At 36.1% G+C, this 21,620-nt stretch overlaps 1 protein-coding gene across 5 annotated transcripts in view; it reads left to right on the top strand.

Moving 5' to 3' along the window:
• The window catches only part of RALGAPA1 (Ral GTPase activating protein catalytic subunit alpha 1), a 262,025-nt gene that overhangs the window by 168,976 nt on the left and 71,429 nt on the right, over window positions 1–21,620 (top strand). For all 5 annotated transcript variants that reach the window (XM_066343584.1, XM_066343586.1, XM_066343587.1 and 2 more), the window contains 2 exons: window positions 3,334–4,198; window positions 7,648–7,719. In XM_066343584.1, coding sequence (XP_066199681.1) covers window positions 3,334–4,198; window positions 7,648–7,719 — 937 coding nt within the window. The remainder of the gene's footprint in view (window positions 1–3,333; window positions 4,199–7,647; window positions 7,720–21,620) is intronic.

Here is a 21,620-nt window from a genome sequence, read left to right as displayed (position 1 = left end):
CATGTTTTCTTTATATCTAAGTAGATATGTAGAAGAGAGATTTGTATGTTCTATAGTTTATAACTAAAATATAAGTCTAACCTCCCAAGTAACAAGTTGAGAGATTTTTATCATTTAATATTTATACATATCCTAAATTTAGAAAAACAATTTAGGACAGAAAATGCTTTAAATTTATTTTTTTAAGTTTCTAAATGATAATTATGACATATTGCTGAACAAGTTTATTTTAATTGCATTGCCACTGTTTCTTCGTTTGAGAAGAACATCTGTAGAATGGACTGGTACCTGGACTTAGGGGTAATGTTTTAGGGAAAGAGCTGGTTTATTCTTACAGTTTATTTATAAGCGAGTTTAAAGAAGGAACTTAAAAAACCTATGTTAATTATAATGCTCTCCAAATGGAATGATTTATATTGCTTCTGTTATATCTAACTTTGTGTATGTTTTCAGTTTATCTTCACAAAAAGTCTGTGGTACTCTTAGAGAAAAATAGGTCTTAAGGAGTTTTATGTGATTTGTCCATGATCACAGAGCAAGCCAGAGACAGAGTCAGGAATTCTCTTTTCTGAGATCTGTGTCTATTAAATTGCACTCTTTTGCTTCTTCAGAAATGTTTGCTAAAAAGTAAAAAATAAAATGAGCCATCTTTTTAAGCTTATCACTCAAAAGGAAGAAAGAAAATAAAGAAAATTATTTTTCTACATCAAAAACATTTTAAATCTTTAATTATATATTTTATTACCATTTAAGACAAGATTTTGTCTTATTTAAATGAGCATTTTCAATTTATCATGGCTTTTTATATAGTAATTTATGCTAAATAATAGGTTTTTGAAGTTAGTATATACAGAAAAAAAAATTTTGAATTGGTTTTATATGTCAGTGATTTACCAAAAGCAAAGGGCAGCTGAACAAAAGACAAAAATATAGAGATCACAGTTGTGGTAAAGATGGAAGTAACATTGAGCTGGGAAGCAAAAGACCAGTACTGATGTAAAATATTCTATAACAGGCAAATCCCTTGACTTCTGTGAACCTGTTTGTCCTCATGTACGTACTAAGAAGTACTGGCTAAATTCTCTATAAGGTCCCTTAAAGTGTTAACATTTATTATATTCTAAGTTATAATTAGAGAAGAAAAAGCAAGCCACCCCTCTGTTTTTCATCAGCTCGTGACATATCTTTTTACTTATAGTCTTGAAAATGTGGAACTGAATTAAGGTTAATCATTTAATGTTGTTATCTAGTGTTGGATAACTGATTTTCAGAACTAGCCATAAATATAATGGGTAAAACAGCTCAATGTAATTGAGTTTTTAAGTAAACTGAAAAATGTTCTATGTACATGTATGTAAACATAAAAATTGATTGATAATGGAAAAAGCTTGACATTTTGGTAATTGGTAACGTTTCAAAATCAATCAAAAGCCCAAAGAAAACTGTCCTTTTATAGAGTTGAAATAATGGAGTTGATATTAGTATTAATGGCATAGCAGTTGGTTTGTTGCTAACTCACCCCATACCCAGTGGTATTGGTTCTGACTCTTGATGGCTGTAGCCTTGAAAATGTAACATTCTTCTCTCTGACCTCTTTTTAAGTAATCATACCAGCAATGTACAAGCTAGTCTTATAAATTTTTAAAATTGGATTTATTGAGGTATAATTTATATAAAGTAAAATTTATCCTTTTTTGTGGTAGGAATTTTACTATACGTATATTGATTTTGTTGGTGGTTACACAGTTTATATGGTTACCAAAATTCATCACAAAGTACACTTAAGATTAAGGAATTTATTGACTATAGATAATATTTTGATTATATATTTATTCTGACATCTAGGCCATAGTATTCTCAAATGATTGACTTTCAGAATATAAGTAATACTCAGGTCACTCCGTAACTGGTAGAACAGTACAGAGATACAGTCATTCTGTAATCATGTCTGTAACTAAGACCAGAACACTGTAAACACACACAGACAAAAACAAAACGAAAATCCTCTTTCTGTATGAATGATTAGTACTTCTTTACCATTGACAACTCGCCTTCCATCTCCTAGATGAAAAGTATCAAGATATAAATATCACTGCCTGACTGGTGGTGGTACAAGTGGGTAGAGCATTGACCTGGGACACTGAGGTCCCAGGTTGGAAAGTCCAAGGTCCCTGGCTTAAGCCCAAGGTCGCTGGCTTGAGCAAGGAGTCACTGGCTCAGCTGGATCCCCCTGGTCAAGGCACATACAAGAACCAATCAATGAACAACTAAAGTGCCCCAACTGTGAGTTGATGTTTCTCATCTCTCTCATTTCCTGTCTCTCTCTTTCTTAAAAAAAAAAAAATGAACATCACCAAATTGTCCCCACTTCGTGACACCACTCATTCCTAAGCTGGTTTCTACATCAACACTCCTTAGAATGACACTGGCAGTCTTGGTCTAGTGGGTTTTGACATGTTACTGTCTATCTCCACTTTCTTTTTCCTCCCTTTTTTTTTTCTGTGTTCATTCTCCCCTTTTCTCCCTTTTCCTTTTTTAGGTTCTGCCATTGGGCACCTTGCCTTTTCAGGCCTCATATTGCTGTTTGTTGAGTTTTTTCTTCCTACTGTTCCCTGTGATTTTTAAAAGTTACTCATATGGATATGTTCTTTATCTATTTGCTTTCCCTAATATGCTAAACGGGAGGAAAAAATCCTTCTTACATACAACTAACTGCTCAAACTAGACCACAATGCTCCTAAAGAATACCTTAGGGAAAAAAATTCATATGCAGGCTCATAAAATATGTTTTCCTTTAAAATAAAGCTTTCTTGTCATATACTGATAACAGTGACTCACTGATTAAATTGATGACAACTCCTGAAGTTTAGTGAAAGGTCGCTTTTCTCTGAAACTGGTACATCATTGATAAAAGCCATAATTAAGTGACATTAAAGGCATGCTGTAAATTTTCTGAACTGCTCATGAGATAAACTTATCAGTGGGATTTCATTGGCTTTCTAATGTAAGTGCTAAGTCATTTCTAATACTTGTGATCCTCCTTTTAAGGTATGATGTGTATTTAAAGGCTTAAGTTGAAATTACTCCATAAGCAAAAATTTTAAAAAGGGCTTCCTTATAAAATTAACAGCAAAACTTCATTAAATAACAGTTTTCTTATTTGCCATTATTCCTGTAATCCAGTCTAAGTTGGAAATATTAATAATTACCGGAGTTCTTGAATGTGATTTTGATAATGTGATGAAGTTCCTATTTGTTGTCTAATGGTTTCATTGTTATATGATATCCAAGGAAGCAATAGTATTTCCACTTATTATTTATTTTTATTTCTAGTGAAAACTCAAATGCAGCAAGGATTAATTTCTATAGCTGCCCGCACTGTCATTACGCATCTGGTAAATCACTTGGGTCATTATCCAATGAGTGGTGGTCCTGCTATGTTAACAAGTCAAGTGTGTGAAAATCACGACAATCATTACAGTGAAAGTACTGAACTTTCTCCTGAACTCTTTGAGAGTCCAAATATCCAGTTCTTCGTGTTGAACAATACAACCTTAGTGTCCTGTATTCAGATCAGATCGGAAGAGAGTATACCAGGAGGAGGTTTATCTGCTGGTCTTGCCTCAGCCAATTCAAATGTCAGAATTATAGTACGTGATCTCTCTGGAAAATATTCATGGGATTCTGCAATCCTGTATGGCCCACCTCCTGTAAGTGGCTTGTCAGAACCTACATCTCTCGTACTTTCATTGACTCAACAAGAGAAGCCAGAGGAGCCTCTTACATCTAATGAATGTTTGGAAGGCACAACAGTAAAAGATGAGATTTCCTGCCAGTTTAAAAGAAGATTTAGAGAAACTGTACCAACTTGGGATACTATCAGAGATGAAGAAGATGTTTTGGATGAGCTTTTGCAGTATTTAGGTGTAACTAGTCCTGAATGCTTACAGAGAACTGGCATCTCACTTAATATCCCTGCTCCACAGCCTGTGTGCATTTCGGAAAAACAGGAAAATGATGTTATTAATGCTATCCTCAAGCAACATACAGAGGAAAAAGAATTTGTTGAGAAACATTTTAATGACTTAAACATGAAAGCTGTGGAGCAAGATGAACCAGCACCTCAAAAGCCTCAGTCGGCATTTTATTATTGCAGATTGCTTCTTAGTATATTGGGAATGAATTCCTGGGACAAAAGGTAAGACTAAAGCAGAAATTTTTTTCTTTTAACACATTAGTCTTATTTATCTTTTATGTTCTTTTTTATGTGTGTGTGTGACAGAGACAGAGAGAGGACAGATAGGGACAGACAGACAGGAAGGGAGAGAGATGAGAAGCATCAATTCTTTGTTTCTGCACCTTAGTTGTTCATTGATTGCTTTCTTATATGGGCCTATGCAGGGGGAGGGGGGGATACAGCAGACCGAGTAACCCCTTGCTCGAGCCAGTGACCTTGGGCTCCAGCTGGTGAGCCTTGCTCAAATCAGATGAGCCCCACGCTCAAGTTGGCGACCTCAGGGTCTCAATCTGGGTCCTCTGGGTCCCAGTCCGACCAGGCTTGTTTATCTTTTGATCAAGCATTTTAGTCTTTTTTCTTCACTAAATTTTATCCATCAATTAGTTTCTTGACCAGTAGGCAGATTTTTTTTTTTTTAGAGAGATAGAAATAAAAACAGGAAGTGTGGGAGGAGAGAGATGAGAAGCATCAACTCATATTTGCATCACTTTAGTTGTTTGTTGATTGCTTCTCATATGTGCCTGGGGGGGGCCTCAAGCTAAGCCAGTGACCCTTTGCTCAAGCCAATGACCTTGGGCCTCAAGCTAGTGACCTTGGGATCATATTGCTGATCCCACACTCTAGCCAGTGACCCTGCACTCAGTCTGGTGAGCCCACGCTCAAATCAGCTAGTCCACACTCTAGCCGACGATCTCAGGGCCCTCGGCATCCCAGGTCCATGCTCCATCCATTGCGCCACCACCAGTCAGGCAGATTTTTTTTTTGTTTTGAGTCCACTGAGTTATTTCAGTATTCAAGGAATAAAAAGGTAACCTAATAAATTAACTATTAACATTTTCATAATGACTAGTAGATCTATCGGATTTAGAAAGTATAGCTCATATAATTGAAAAAAAACTTATTTTTTCAACCTTTATGTAAGCTGATAGGAACAACTTTCTTCTAATTCAAAGCACTTGTGACACCAATGTGAGGGTTTTCCACACCAAGCAGTTCCAGTACTACCTGGAGTTAGCACAGATAGTTAAAGGGCTCAGACATACAAGACTGCCCTTCATTCCGGTTCACCTGTACTTCTGACTAACCAGCTCTAAATCAGAGTTTCCCACAACCCCTTTCTTGGGTTTGATAATTAACTCTAATGGCTCACAGAACATTTACTTACATTTACCAGTTTATTATAAAGAATACAAATAAATGGCCAGATAGAGTTCTAGAAGGGTTCCAAGTATAGGGCTGCCTGCCTTCCCAGCACATTGTATGTGTTCACCAACCAAAAGTTCTTAAAACTCCATTATTTAGAGATTCTTATGGAGGAATCATATAGGCATAATTGATATCAACAATCTATAAACCCTCTTCTTACCCAGAGATAGAATTCAAAGTTCCAATCTTCTAGTCATGGTTGATATTTCTAGTAACAAGGCCTCATTCTGAAATTATCGAGGAGCCCACCAAGAGTCACCTCCTTAGGACAAAAAATTCTCCAGTTACCCAGGACATCCTAAGGGATCTAGGAACTCTATGAAGATGTTTCTGTCAGCTCCATCACTCAGAAATTTACAACGGTTTTAGGAGTTCTGTATCAGATCCAAATATATATTTATTATGTCACATAAGCCTAATGGGATTTTTTTTTGGCAAATACCAATATGATAATTTCTTGTTTGTATCTGGAATTAACTCAAGATTTAGCATCAAATCAAGAAAAGAATCTGACCATCATTAAAAAAAAATTTTATGCATGTTACAAAGCCTCTTTAAACACTAGCATAAACACACGAAGTATTCAAGTAAATTAGGTAGGAGTCAAATGAAAAGGCATTAGACTTAAATCAGAAGACCCAGGTTAGAGTCATTTAACCTGTAAGGAAATAAGTCCCACCTCACATAATAGTGAGGATTAAATTAGGTAATGTACATAAAGTACTGAAATTGCACACTAGTAGAAAGCATTATTTGTATATAGTTACTTTCTAAATTTCTATGAAATTGAAAGCTAGAGGGAAATATATGACTCACAAAAATTAGGGGATATTTAATCACTTCATAGTCATTTTGAAATATCCCCTAATATTTGTGAGTATATATACAAGAAGCATTATTTCAAGTATTTCATTTTGTAGAAGGGGAGCTCAGATATTACTAGATGAATAAATCTCAAATGCATATGAAGTATTGAAAGAGTACTATTTGCTTGCTTAATGTTTAACTTGATTTAAACGTTTATTAGAAGGGAATATCCTTTGGCTTATGGGAAAGCCACATTATATCAAGAACACGATCGGCCTTATGATATATCTCCAAATATAGATAATTGTTATTCATATAAATGTATTCTACTATTTTGCTATAGGATGGTCTGTATATTGTCTCAAGAAAAATTAAAGGTGAGAAGCGGTATTTCACCTCAGCAGGCATTGATTTCATGATTATGATTTGTACATATGTTAATTCCCTCCTTATCTGCAGGGAATGCATGCCAAGACCCCCAGGGGATGCCTGCAATGAGATAGTACTACATATATATGAAATGTTACATACACACTCCTGATAAAGTTTAACTTATAAAGTAGGCGCAGTAAGAGTTAACAATAAGTAATAATAAAATGGTAGAAATGGTAGAGTTGTAACAATATACTGTAAACTAGGTTATATGAATGTGGTTTTTCTCTCTCTGGTAACCAAGGTGCCTCCTAACTAACAGGTGTGTACCATGTACAGTGAGGATACGCTGGACAAAGGGATGATTTATGTCCCAGGCAGCATGGAGCAGGACAGTGAGGTTTCATCATGCTACTCAAAGCAGCACACAAAATTTATGAATTATTTCTAGAATTTTTCATTTAATCTTTTCAGACCTCGGTTGACCATAGGTAAATGAAACTGTGGATAAGAGAGGATTATGGTATTTTGTATCTATAGAACATATTTGGTAATATTTATACCTACATTGCTTCATAGTATAAAATACACAGTATAAAACAAGGAAGAAAGCAAATTCCACCCAGATTTTACATGCTTACTTGGTAATGATTTAGATTTTGAGAATATTTTATTTCTCATGAGGAAAAACTTTTTCACTTTATGAAACTTTTGAGAAGGAATCCATAAGTATTTTTACTCATTTTTTTCTGGATGTGAGTTTGGGAGGCTTACTTCATTTGCAAAGAAAAATGAAATGGTGGATAGATATTGATCCACTAGCAGAAATTTATGAAGGTCTGAACAGAAGTAATGACATATATTCTTTACATTTTTGTAAGGTCTGTTCCTTTTTGTGTTAGAACTATAATAAGGCAAGAAAAGTGTTAAGAGTTGCAGGAGGAGAGTGGAAAGTATGTATTTCCGAGAGTGTCATATCATTCACTGCACAGGTGATGAAAATGTTCATAAATTTCTCTATTTAGGAGGAACTTTCATCTCCTGAAGAAAAATGAAAAACTACTTAGAGAACTTAGGAATTTGGATTCAAGACAGTGGTAAGTTGTTGGAAAACCCCAAATTTATTACTAGCAACTGTCAGCCATCTCTCTGTTTATGTATGCGTAATACTGTATTGTTGAATTACTTGTTTCTGAGGAGAATCTGTATTTTATTTATTTATACATTAGAAATACTAAAGAAAAATGCAGGGCTTACATTAAAATTTTTGGTATCTTTTAATTGTTCAAACCTTTTTTATGAATTTCATAATCATCTTTTGAGTTGCAGAAATCTGATTGAAGCCATATATATATTTTTTTTATTTATTTTTTTGGTTTTCCCATACTCAGACGTTCCAAATATATCTTTTTGATTATTCTAAGAGGCCCCAAATGAAATGACTGGTTGTATGGATATAGTTTGTTAGATTGCTACAAATCTGATTTCTCTATAAGTTCTTGGATATGTACCCATTAAAATGTAGAGTTTGATGTGTAAAAACCCTGTTTTTTGTTTTTTTGTTTTTTTTAATAGAGTCAGAGAGAAGGACAGACAGGGACAGACAGACAGGAACAGAGAGAGATGAGAAGCATCAATCATTATTTTTTTGTGTGGTACCTTAGTTGTTCATTAATTGCCTTCTCTTATGTACCCTGACCATGGGGCTACAGCAGACCGAGTAACCCCTTGATCAAACCAGCAACTTGGGTCCAAGCTGGTGAGCTTTGCTCAAACCAGATGAGCCCGTGCTCAAGCTAGCGACCTCGGGGTAAAAACCCCGTTATAAAATCATTTTAATGATCTCTATTTTCCTGTTGTATCTGGATGAGATTACCTGGGAAACAATTAGTAGAAACTACAAAATATTACTTAACTGGATTTCCTATAAGGCTAATTAATTTATATATATGTGCTACTTTCCTTTCCAGACTTATAAAATGAAATTTGTGGAGGCTCGGGCCAGTTGGCTCAGCGGCAGAGCGTGGGCCTGGCGTGTGCATGTCCTGTGTTCGTTTTTGGTCAGGGCACCCAAGAGAGGTGCCCATCTACTTTCCGTTCCTCCCCCTCTCGCTTCTCTCTCTCTTCCCCTCCCTGCTGCAGCCATAGCTCAGTTGGAGTGAGTTGGCCCCAGGCACTGAGGATGGCTCCATGACCTCTGCCTCAGGCGCTAAAAAATTGCTCCGGTTGCAACGGAGCAAAGGCCCCAGATGGGCAGAACATCGCCCCCTGGTGGGCTTGCCAGGTAGATCCTGGCTGGGGCACATGCAGGAGTCTGTCTCAGCCTCCCTTCCTCTCACTAAAATAAAATAAAAATAAAATGAAATTTGTGGATAGGTGCCTCTTGGCAGTATAACTAGAAATACAAAAATAAAGCAACACTTTGAATGTTACCATTATTAAGAATACCTATATTTCTGAGATCTGAAATTTGCATCCTCCTTAACATCCACATTTCTCACTCTTTCGTATCTTCACTCAACTGGTGTTTCATAATTACATATCTCTAGTTTTTTACTTTTCCTGTTCCCACATTAAATCTGCCTACCCACCTCTGATTTCACTTGCCTTCCTATCCAGCAAATTCACACACTGTCAACCATTTTTTAAAATGCCATATCTAGCACCCTAAACACTATCCTACAGTTAAGTTTATGGCAATAATCAATTCTCTATCAGAATAATTTTTAACATCTTTCTCTACTCCTAGGCAGCAGTACATTACCATAGAGAAAATTATTAAGCCAATGTGGTGATAAAAAGTATTACTGTAGATTCATAGTCCTTTATTTCAACAGTCTTCTCAGCTGTTTGGCATATTTCTTAGCCCTGTTCACTGCTTACGTGGTTTGTCAGAGTAAATATTACACACCACTTTTTTGTTCCTAGGACTCTTCATTATAGTAAAAAGGTCGTATCTATTCTAACCTCACCAAAATTGAAGTGTGTGACCTCCTATATGAAAGACAATTTGCTAGAACAGTAGCTCTGTTTTTTGGGGGGGTTTCGTTTTTGTTTTTAAGTGAGAAGAGGAGAAATAGTGAGACAGATTCCTGCAGGCACCCTGGCCAGGATTTCCCAGCAATGCTGAGCTATTTTTAGTGCTTGAGGCTGATGTGTTTGGACCAACTGAGCTATCCCCAGTGCCTGGGGCCATGCTTGAACCAATCAAGCCACTGGGTGTGGGAGGGGAAAAGGAGAGGAGGAGAGGGAGTGGGGAGAAGCAAATGGTTGCTTCTCCTTTGTGTCCTGACCAGGACTCAAACCTGGGACATCTATACACCAGGCCAACACTCTATCCACTGAGCCCCCAACCAAGGCCTAGAACAGTACTTCTTAACGTTTGTTCTTCCACACATTCACATTTTGACTTACATTAGTGTCAGTAATTAAGTCCAGTGATTTCTGGTAATTGGGAAATTAGTTTGAAACAAGCCACCCACCATGCCATCACCATTATACAGGAATGCAAAGTGAGTAAGATTATTAAGGACTTTTCAACATCCAACAACTCTGCCTCACATCTGTCTCTTTAAAATTTCTGTTGAGCTATCTTCTCTTATTCACTATCAGTTTCAAAAAAGCTTTTTGTTCCCTGTCCGGTTGGCTCAGTGATAGAGCGTCGGCCTGGCGTGCAGAAGTCCTGGGTTCGATTCCCGGCCAGGGCACACAGGAGAAGCGCCCATCTGCTTCTCCACCCCTCCCCCTCTCCTTCCTCTCTGTCTCTCTCTTCCCCTCCCGCAGCGAGGCTCCATTGGAGCAAAGATGGCCCGGGCGCTAGGGATGGCTCCTTGGCCTCTGCCCCAGGCGCTAGAGTGGCTCTGGTCGAGGCAGAGCGACGCCCCCTGGTGGGCAGAGCGTCGCCCTCTGGTGGGCGTGCCGGGTGGATCCCGGTCGGGCGCATGCGGGAGTCTGTCTGTCTCTCCCCGTTTCTAGCTTCAGAAAAATATTTTTAAAAAAAGCTTTTTCTCCCTCTATCTGTATGTGTGCTTCCCGCCTTTTCTGCCTATTGTAGGATCTTCAACAAGTTACCCCTTTTTATCTTGAATTTCTGCTTGCTCCTCTTACTATATTCATGTTTGTATGTTTGTAGTTTGCCTTTAAACAAAACAGTTTCAAGTTACTGTCGTTTCAAGCTATATCTACACTTTTCATGCCTGTCACTACCAAAGTTATGGAGTAATGTAATCTGTACTCATTTCCTATAATTCCTGGGTTTTTTTCTAATTTTTTAGTGATTTTCATTTTTATTTATTTATTTTTCTTATTTTAGAAGGGAATTACAGAAAGACAAGTAGGGAGAGAGATGAGAAGCATCAACTCGTATTTGTGGCACCTTAGTTGTTTATTGATTGCTTTCGCATATATGCCTTGACCAGGGGGTTCCAGCCAAGCCAGCAACCTTGGGCTTCAAGCCAGTGACCTTTGGGCTCAAGATGGCAACCTCAGGGTTTTTGAACCTGGGTCCTCAACATCCCAGGCCAACAATCTATCCACTGTGTCACTGCCTAGTTATACTTTATTTTTTCAATTTTTATTTTAAATTTGTTGTGTTGACATGGTTTGAAATGTCCCACTCAGTATATCAGCCTCTACTTCTCGTGTAATGACCTATGCAAAGTCTACCTCCCATTTCATCCCCACTTTCCCTCTAGGAATTGCTACCCTGTTGTCTGTATCTGTGTGTTATGGATATATAAATTAGCTAATTCCTGCATCTTCTTTGATCCTATCCACTGGTGTTTTTTTTTTAAACATTCCTCTGAATGATCTTTTTAAAATAAAATAATGTTTAATTTCTTTGGCTATTATAGAAAATATAAAACAAAAGTAATCCATATATTTATAAAACTATTGTTAGTAGTTACTTATATATCTTCAGTATTTCTTTTTTAATAGACTTATACTTATGATTTTTTTTGTTTTACAAAACTGGCATTATAGTAATATATAGTAAGTTATCCTTTGTAAGATTTACATTGTGAACATTTTTCTCAGTCATTTTGATGTTCTTCAAAAATATTTCTTTATGATGCCAAATATTATGATTATTGGACATTTAAATTTTTAAAAATTTCTTGCCCTGGTATAGATTTCTAGAAATATTAGGCCAAAGCATAAGAACTTATTTCAGGCCAACTATATTGCAAAATTGTTTTCTATTAAATACTACTTTCTAATGTTACCAACATTGTGTAAGAATACCTGTATAACTTTAATGTGGCTATATAAGTAAAATCATGTGGCATTTGTCTTTCTCTGTCTGACTTATTTCATTTAGCAAAATACCCTCTAGGTCCATCTCTGCTATTGCAGATGGTAAGATTCTATTCCTTTTTATGGCCAAGTAATATTTCATTATGTACTACATCATCTTTATCCAGTCGTCTATTGATAGGCACTTGGGTTGCATTTATATCTTGTCTCTTGTAAATAATAGTGCAGTGAACATAGAAGTGCATATGTTCCTTCAAATTATTGTTTTAGGTTTCTTTAGATACATACCCAGAAGTGAAATCATTATGTCATGAGGCAGTTCCATTTTTAATTCTTTGAGAACCTCCGTACTGTGTTCCATAGTGGCTACACCAATCTGCAGTCCCACTTAATAGTACTCAATTGGCAGTCCCACTAACAGGACACAATGGTTCCTTTTTCTCCACATTCTCACTAGCACTTGTTTGTTGATTTATTGATGGTTTCAGATACTGAACCAACCTTGCATTCCAAGACTAAATCCCATTTGATCATAGTGTATGATCTTTTTAATGTGTTGCAGAATTTGGTTTGCTAATATTTTTTGAGGATTTTTGGATCTGTTCAACAGTGATGATGACTTATACTTTTCTTTCTTTATAGTGCTTTTATCTGGTTTTGGAATCAGGATCATGCTGGCTTCATAAAATGAACTTGGAGTCTTCTCTCCTCTTGAGTTTTTTGGAATAGTTTGAGAAGCATAAGTGTCAGTTCTTCTTTGAATGTTTATCAAAATTCTCCTATGAAGCCATCCAGCCCAAGACTGGTTTTTTGGGAGTTATTTGGTTATTGCTTTGATTTGGTTGGTTAGTTGTAGTTGGTCTCTTCAGATTGTCTACTTCTTCATTCAGCCTTGGAAGATTATATGTTTCAAGGAATTTATTTCTTCCAGATTGTTCAGCCATTGGAATATAATTGTTCATAGTATTTTCTTATAACCCTTTATATTTCTGTGGTATTAGTTGTTACTTCTCTGACATATCTCATTTTATGTACTGGGGTACTCTCTTTTTCTTAATGTGCCTGGTAAAAGCTTTATCAATTTTGTTTATCTTTTCAGAGAACCAGCCCTTGGTTTTATTGATCTTTTGTATTTTTAGATTCTATTTCATTTATTTATGCTCTGATCTTAATTATGTCCTTTTAACTTTGGACTTTTTTTGTTCTTTTTCTAATTTTTTTAGGTGAAAGGTTAGATTGTTTATTTAAGATTTCTCTTATTTCCTGAGGTAGGCCTGTATTGCTGTTTTCCTCTTATGACTGCTTTTGCTGTATCCCATATATTGTTGTCTTTTCATTTCATTTGTCTCAAAGTATCTTTTGATTTCTTCCTTTACATCACTGTTAAGTAACATGTTATTTAGCTTAGCCTCCATGTGCTTATTTGTTTTTGTTTTTTTTTCTTGTAATTGATTTGTAGTTTATATCATTGCAGTCAGAGAAGATACTTGTTATCATTTCAATCTTCTTATATTTTTTGAGACTTGTTTTATGTCCTAATATGTGGTCTATCCTGAAAAATTTTCCATGTGCAATTATATTTTGTAGTTTGAAACTAAATTGCTCTGAAAATATCAATTAAATCCATCTGGTCTAATATGTTACTTAAAGCCACTATTTCCTTGTTGATTTTCTATCTGGAAGATTTACCTATAAATGTTAATAGGGTGTTAACGTCCCTTAATATGACTATATTAGTGTTGATCTCTCCCTTTATGTCCATCAATATTTCCTTAAATATTTAGGTGCTCCTATGTTGGGTGCATAAATATTTATAAGGGTTATTTCCTTTTGTTGGACTGATCCCTTTATCATTAATTACTGACCTTCTTTGTCTCTTGTTATAGCCTTTGTTTCAAAGTCTATTTTGTCTGATATAAGTATTTTTAACTGAATTTATTGGGGTGACTTTGGTTAATAAAATTATATAGGCTTTAGGTGTAGAACTCTATAATACAGTACATTATTATATGCTCTGTACCTTGTATTATATGTTCACCATTCCCAAATCATGTCTCCTTCCATCACCATTTATCCCACCTTTACCCTTTTCTACCTTCCCCTCCCCCCTTTTCCTCTTATAATCACCCTACTGTTGTCTGTGTCTGTTTTTATTCCTTTGCTTAATCCCTTCATCTTTTTCACCCAGCTCCAACCTCCTTCCCCTCTGTGTCTGATGTATTACTACCTCAGCTTTTTTTGTTGTTGTTTTCATTTGCGTGAAATATCTTTTTCACTTCTTTACTTGTAGTCTGTGTGTCTTTTCATTCTGAGGTGGGTCTCTTGTAGACAACATATATGGGCCTTATTTGCTTATTCATTCTGCTATTCTATGTCTTTTGATGGGAGTATTTAAGCCATTGACATTTAAAGTGATTATTGGTAGGTATATATTTATTGCCATTTTATTCTTTATAATTATGTTCCCTTTCTTTTCTTTTAGAAGACCCTTTAACATATTTTGTCATACTGGTTTGGTGGTTACGATTTCCTTTAGCTTTGTTTTTTTTTTTTTTTTTTTTGTCTGACAAGCTCTTCATTTCTTCCATTTTAATTGATAGCTGTGCTGGGTAATCTAGGTCAGTGGTCCCCAACCCCCGGGCTGCGGACTGGTACTGGTCTGCAGAGAAAGAATAAATAACTTACATTATTTTCGTTTTATTTATATTTAAGTCTGAACAATGTTTTATTTTTAAAAATGACCAGATTCCCTCTGTTACATCGTCTAAGACTCACTCTTGACGCTTGTCTCGGTCACATGATACATTTATCCGTCCCACCCTAAAGGCTGGTCTGTGAAAATATTTTCTGACATTAAATCAGTCCGTGGCCCAAAAAAGGTTGGGGACCACTGATCTAGGTAGTGGGTCCTTGCTTTTCATTACTTTTGAATATTTCCTACCAATTTCTTCCAGCCTAAAATGTTGCTGTTGAGAAATTAGCTGGTAGCCTTGTGGAACTTCCCTTGTAGGTAACTATCTTTCTCTTGTTGCTTTTAATATTCTCTTTGTCGTTAACGTTTACTATTTTAATTATGATGTGACTTGGTTTGGACCTATTTCGGTTCATCTTGTTTGGGACTCTATGCTCTTTCTGAACTTGTGTGTCTTTTTTCTTCACCAGGTTAGGTAAGCTTTCAGTCATTAATTCTTCAAATAGGTTCTCATTCCCTTGCTCTCTGGCTTCTTGTCTGATACCACTATGATGTGGATGTTGTTATACTTCATGTTGTCCCAAAGGTCTCTTAAACTATCTTTTTTTTTTTTAATTCTTTTTTTAACCTGTTGCTCTGATTGGGTGTTTTCTGCTATCTTGTCTTCCGAATCGCTGATTTGATTCTCTACTTCATCTAAGCTATTGACTGCTATTGATTCCTTCTAGTGCATTCTTCACTTAAGATATTACATTCGCCTGACCAGGCAATGGCGCAGTGGATAGAGCATCAGACTGGGATGTGGAGGACCCAGGTTCGAGACCCTGAGGTCACTAGCCTGAGTGCGATCTCATCTGGTTTGAGCAAGGCTCACCAGCTTGAGCCCAAGGTCACTGGTGTGAGCAAGGGGTTACTTGGTCTGCTGTAGCCCTCCAGTCAAGGCACATATGAGAAAGCAATCAATGAACAACTAAGGAGCTACAACGAAGAATTGATGCTTCTCATCTCTCTCCCTTCCTGTCTGTCTGTGTCCCTATCTGCCCCTCTCTCTGACTCTCTCTCTGTCTCTGCCACACACACACACACACACAAAAAAGATATTATTCATTTCTGGTGTTTGTTTTTTTTTAAAGGTTTCTATGTCCTTTTTTATGCTTGCTATCTCTTTGTTTAAGTTTTCACAAAGTTCATCTATTCCCAGCACTATCTTTTAAAGAGGCTTTCTTTTCTTCGTTGTGTATATTAACTCCATTGTTGAAGATTATTTGTCCATATATATGTAGCTGTATTTCTATTCCATTGGTCTGTATGTCTGTTTTTCTGTCAACACCATGCTGTTTTGATTATAGTGGCTTTAAGGCAGTGGTCCCCAACCCCTGGGCCATGGACTGGTACCAGTCCATGGGCTATTTGGTACCAGTCTGTGGAGAAAGAAGAAATAACTTAACATTATTTCCTTTTTATTTATATTTAAGTCTGAACGATATTTTATTTTTAAAAATTGACCAGATTTACTCTGTTATACCCGTCTAAGACTCACTCTTGACACTTGTCTCGGTCACGTGATACATTTATCCATCCCACCCTAAAGGCTGGTACGTGAAAATATTTTCTGACATTAAACCGGTCCATGGCCCAAAAAAGGTTGGGGACCACTGCTCTAAGGTATAATTTGAAGTCAGGTAATGTGGTACCCCAGCTCCATTCTTTTTTCTCAGGATTGCTTTGGCTATTTAGGATCTTTTATATTTTCATACAAATCTGGTGATTTTTTTTGTTCTACTTCTATAAAAAATGAAATTGGGATTTTGATGGGGATTGCATTAAATTTGTTTATTGCTTTTGGTTAATATGGCCATTTTAACTATGTTGATTCTTCCAGTCCATGAACATGGGATATTCTTCCATTTCATTGTGTCTTTTTCAATTTCTTTTAATAATGCTTTGTAGTTTACAGTATATAGGTCTTTCACATCCTTTAAGTTTATTTCTAGGCATTTTTTGTTGTTGCAATTGTAAAAAGCTTTCTTTTTCAATTCAATTTCTGAAGTTTCATTGTTGGCATATAGAAAAGCAGTAGACTTTTGTATATTGACATTGTATCCTGCGACTTCACTGTATTTGTTTATTGTTTCTAATAGTTTTTCAGTGGAGTCTTTAGGGTTTTCTATATACAAGATCATGTTGTTTGAAAAAGTGATATCTTTACTTTTTTCCAACTATAGATGCCTTTTATTTCTTTCTCTTGCCTGATTTCTCTGGCTAAAACTTCCAGTACTATGTTTAATAAGGGTGGAGAGAGTGGGCATCCTTGTTTTGTTCCTGATTTAGAGAAAAAACTTTCAGTTTTTCACCATTTAGTATGATTTTCACTGATAGTTTTTCCTGTATGGTCTTGATTATGTTGAGGTACTTTCCTCCTATACCCATTTTATTGAGTATTTTAAACACAAATGGATATTGTATCTTACCAAATGTTTTTTCTGCATCTGTTGAGAGAATCATAGGATTTTTGTTCTTTGTTTTGTTAATGTGGTGTATTTCATTGATTGATTTGCCTATGTTGAACCATCCTTGTGCTCCTGGAATGAATCCCACCCGATCATGATATATTATTTTTTTAATGTATTGTTTTATTCAGTTTGCTAGTATTTTTGTAGGATTTTAAAATCTATATTCATTAGAGATATTGGTCTGTAGTTTTCTCTTTTTTGTGTGTTATCTTTACCAGGTTTTAGTATCAGGGTTATGTTGGCCTCAGAAAATGTGTTAGGAGGGAGTTTTGCTACTTCTTTAATTTTTTGGAAGACTTTGAGAAAGATAGGTACAAAATCATCTTTGAATTCACTAGTATAGCCATCTGGTCCTGGGCTTTTATTTTGGGGGAGGTTTTTAATTGTTGTTTCCATTTCCTCCCTGCTTATAAGTATATTTAGTTTTTCCACTTCTTCGTGATGGTGGTAATTTCTCCTCTTTCATTTCAGATTTTGTTTATATGAGTCATTTCTCTTTTTTCCTTAGTGGATTTAGCCAGGTGTTTGTCAATTTTATCAATGTTTTCAAAGAAACAGCTCTTTTTTCTATATTTTTTTCTTCTCTATTTCATTTAGTTCTGCTCTAGTTTTTACTATTTCTTTCTGCTGAATTTGGGTTGCCTTTGTTTTTATTCTAGTTCTTTCAGATGTGATGTTAGTTTGTTTACTTGAGATCTCTCTTGTTTCTTGATATAGCCTGTAATGATATAAACTTCCCTTTTATTACTACTTTTACTTCATCCCAGAAGTTTTGACATGTCATGCTGTCATTCATGTTTGTCTGTATATATTGAATCTCTGCTTTTATTTCTTTGACCAAGTAATTTTTTAGAAGTGTGTTGTTTAATTTCCATATTTTAATGGGGTTTTTACTTCCTTTTTGCAGTTTAATTCTAATTTCAAATTTTTATTGTCAGAGAATACACTTGGTATAATTTCAGTCTTCTTTAATTTGTTGAGGTTAGTTTTGTGGGCCAACATATGGCCTATTCTTGAGAATGTTCCCTGCACATTGGAAAAGAATATATAAAATGATGTTCTGGGATAAAATGTTTATTATATCCATTTGGTTTAATGTTTAGTTTAAGGCCAATATTTCCTCATTGAGTTTTCTGTTTGGATGATCTATGTAAAGACATCAGTGGTCTGTTGAAACCTCCAACTATGGTTGTGTTTTTGTTTACATTTTTATATTTGTTAGTAGATGCTGTATATATTTTGGTGCTACCTGATTTCAGTGAATATATATTAAGAAGTGTTATATCTTCTTGATATAGTGTCCCCTTTCTCATTATGAAATGTCCATTCTTTCTCTTGTTACCTTTGTTGTCTTAAAGATGGTATTGTCAGATATAAGTTTGGCCATACCTGCTTTTTTTTTTTTTAATTTTTTTTAAATTTTTTATTTATTCATTTTAGAGAGGAGAGGGAGAGACAGAGAGAGAGAGAGAGAGAGAGAGAGAGAGGACAGACAGAGACAGAAGGGGGGAGGAGCTGGAAGCATCAACTCCCATATGTACCTTGACCAGGCAAGCCCAAGATTTCGAACCGGCGACCTCAGCATTTCCAGGTCGACGCTTTATCCACTGCGCCACCTCAGGTCAGGCTGCTTTTTTTTTTTTATTTGTTTGGAGAATTGTTTTCCATCCTTTCACTTTGAGTCTCCTATTGTCCCTGCAACTTAGATGTGTCTCCCGAAGGTACATATGGTTGGGTTTTGCTTTTTGACCCATCTGCTGCTTTGTGCCTCTTTATTGATGAGTTCAGTACATTTACATTTGGAGTAATTATTAACATATCGGGATTCTCTATAGACAGTGTATGTTTTGTTTTCTGGTAGTTATCTGTCTCCTTTTGTTCTTTTGTGTTTCTGTCAGTTGTTTTTGTTTGGTGGTACTCCATGCTTCTTTCCTCTATTACCCTTTTTTTAAGGTATGTATTTCAATTTTGGTTTTTCTTGGGTGGTTACCATTAGGTTATTGAGAAAAAAAGTTTCATATATATGAGTCATTTGTCATATGAGTGCTTTTACACTCCATCCTCCTTTGCATCTTCAGACCTTCTTTCTCTCCTCTTTTATGTTTTTGTTGTCACAGATTATCTGTCTTTATATTTTAACTTTGTTGGAGCTTTTAATTGTAGTATTTTGTTGCTTTGTTCTTTGTATTTAGTATTATAACCGTTCCTTTGAGTATTTATTTTCTGCAGTGGGGGTTTTCTGGTGATAAATTTTCTCACTTTCTGTATATCTGGAAAAGTTTTTATTTCAACTTCATTTTGAAGGGCACATTTGATGAATATAGTATTCTTGGCCAGTAATGCTTCTTTTTCAGTACTTTGAATTCTTGGGTCCACTCTCTTCTGGCTTGTAGAGAATTTCTGATGAGAACCTGATGGGCCTTCCTTTATATGTTAAGTTCTTCTTTTCCCTTGCTCCCTGGAGGATTCTTTCTTTGTCATTGATTTTGACATTTTTATTACAATGTGCTTTGGAGAAACCCTGTTTGGACTGCGGTAACTAGGTGTTCTGTTTGCTGCTTGGATTTGAGGCTCTGACTCTTTCCATAGGCTTGGGAAATTCTCAATATTTGTTTGACTAGGCTATCCATTCCCTTCTCCTTCTCTTCTTCTTCTGATATATCCATTATTCTTATATTGCTCTCTTTGATGGAGTAAGACAGTTCCTGTAGAGCTCTCTCATTTTTTAAAATTTTTGAGTCTCTCTTTTCTTCCCTCTCTATCATCTCTAGTTACCTGTTTTCAATGTCACAGATTCTCTCTTCTACCTGTTCTATTAGCTAAAGTTGCTAGCTAATATTTCAATTTATGTGTTGGGTTCTTCATTTCTGTTTTTAAAGTTTCAGTCTCTCTAGTGGAGTATTTATTTTGTTTTCTGAGCTCATTGAGTTGCCTATCAGTGTTTCCTCACATCTCATTGAGTATTTTCAGAAATGCAATTTTGAATTCTCTATCATTTAACTCCAAGGTTACCATGTGATTATGGTTGCTTTCTGGAGATTTTTCATTGTGTTTCTGGACTGCATCTCTTTCATAGTTACAGCTAGTGCTCAACTTATGACCACAATTGGTTCCGACAGACCGGTTGTAACACAATTTGGTCGTAATTTGAGTAGGCTATATGTACAGTACTGTGAAATGATGTTATAAAAATCTTTAAGTTATTTTATCATAATTTTCTTTCATTACTGTTATATATCATAATTTTCTTTGTTCATTTTATGCCATTTGTATCATCTCTACACCATTTTGTTTCTTATTTTTACATTTGTCAGGTTTAAGTAAAACACTGCATTACCAGTACAACTGGTTTAATATTTGCAAAGACAGTTTCCTCTTGGTAGACATCTTGGGAGGGGTTTGATGAAAAATATCCAAGACACAAAACACAAATTGCTGTACCAAGTCTGGGATAACAGTTGAAATGGTGCACACAGAGATGGTAGTGCTGCCAGAAGCTGGTCCTCACTGTCATACACCTAGCTGGGCAACACTTGCGCTGCCAGACGCAGAGCAGTCGTGGCTAGTGATTGTGGTCGTAAAGTCGAATGGTCGTAAGTTGCATAGGTCATAAGTTGATCAATATTTGTATTGATAGTATTCCTTTTTTTCTGTCTTGAGGACATTTGAGAGTGGTACTCTTAAGAAATAAAGCAAAAAACCAAAAAAAGATAAAAGTAAATTTAAAATTAAGTTAAAATTAAAGAGAAAAAGCAGAAAAAAACAAAATACACAAACCAAAAAAAACCCAACAATCTATCAAAATCAAATAGAACAACAAAAACTAAAGAACAAAAACTTTGAAGAAATCATTTCCAAGAAGTTTTTCTATCTCTCTCCAGTAGATGGTACTGTATTACAAGTTTTAACTCTATAAAATCCCTGGCTGAACTCTGCTGAGAATCTGCTTTGGCAAAGGTGTAGGCAGGTCTGCAATTGCAATGGTGGGTGGGACTTGTGAGGGCTTTACCACTTTAGCAATGGGGATATCAGGCCTCAAGGTGCTTCTTCCTGTGTCCCAACAGAGCAGGGCACCAGACACAGAGCACCTTTTTTTTTTGCAGCTGTGGAGTATGTCACTGTCACTCTTCGTACACGCTAGGGGAGGGATGCAGTATCTGGAAGGCTAGGGAGCTGCACTTTGTATATTTGTGTCTCTGAGTGCAGGCTGCAGGCAGATCATGGGAGCATTGGTGTGTGGTCATCACACGTTCTTCTGCTTTGGTTCAGTACCACACCACATTTCCCCCAATATCTCCTCTCCTGCTGGCAGAAGAAGACCCAGTCACTCTGGGTTTCTCTCCTCTCCGGAGCTCCGGCAGACAAAAGCCCAGACAGTCCGGCCTCTCTCCTCTCCAGAGTCATACTCTGAGTGCTTCTTATCTTTTGCCCCCTGTTTTTTACTCTTCCGACCTTTAGTCAGTTGAGTACACGTATCTTTCAGGTAAGCCTGACAGCCCAGCTGGAGATCCTTTGCTGAGTTATAGCTGTTCAATTT

Source organism: Saccopteryx leptura, chromosome 6 (assembly GCF_036850995.1).
Source record: "Saccopteryx leptura isolate mSacLep1 chromosome 6, mSacLep1_pri_phased_curated, whole genome shotgun sequence".
Classification (NCBI taxonomy): Eukaryota; Metazoa; Chordata; class Mammalia; order Chiroptera; family Emballonuridae; genus Saccopteryx; species Saccopteryx leptura.
This window is presented reverse-complemented; position numbering and strand designations above follow the sequence as displayed.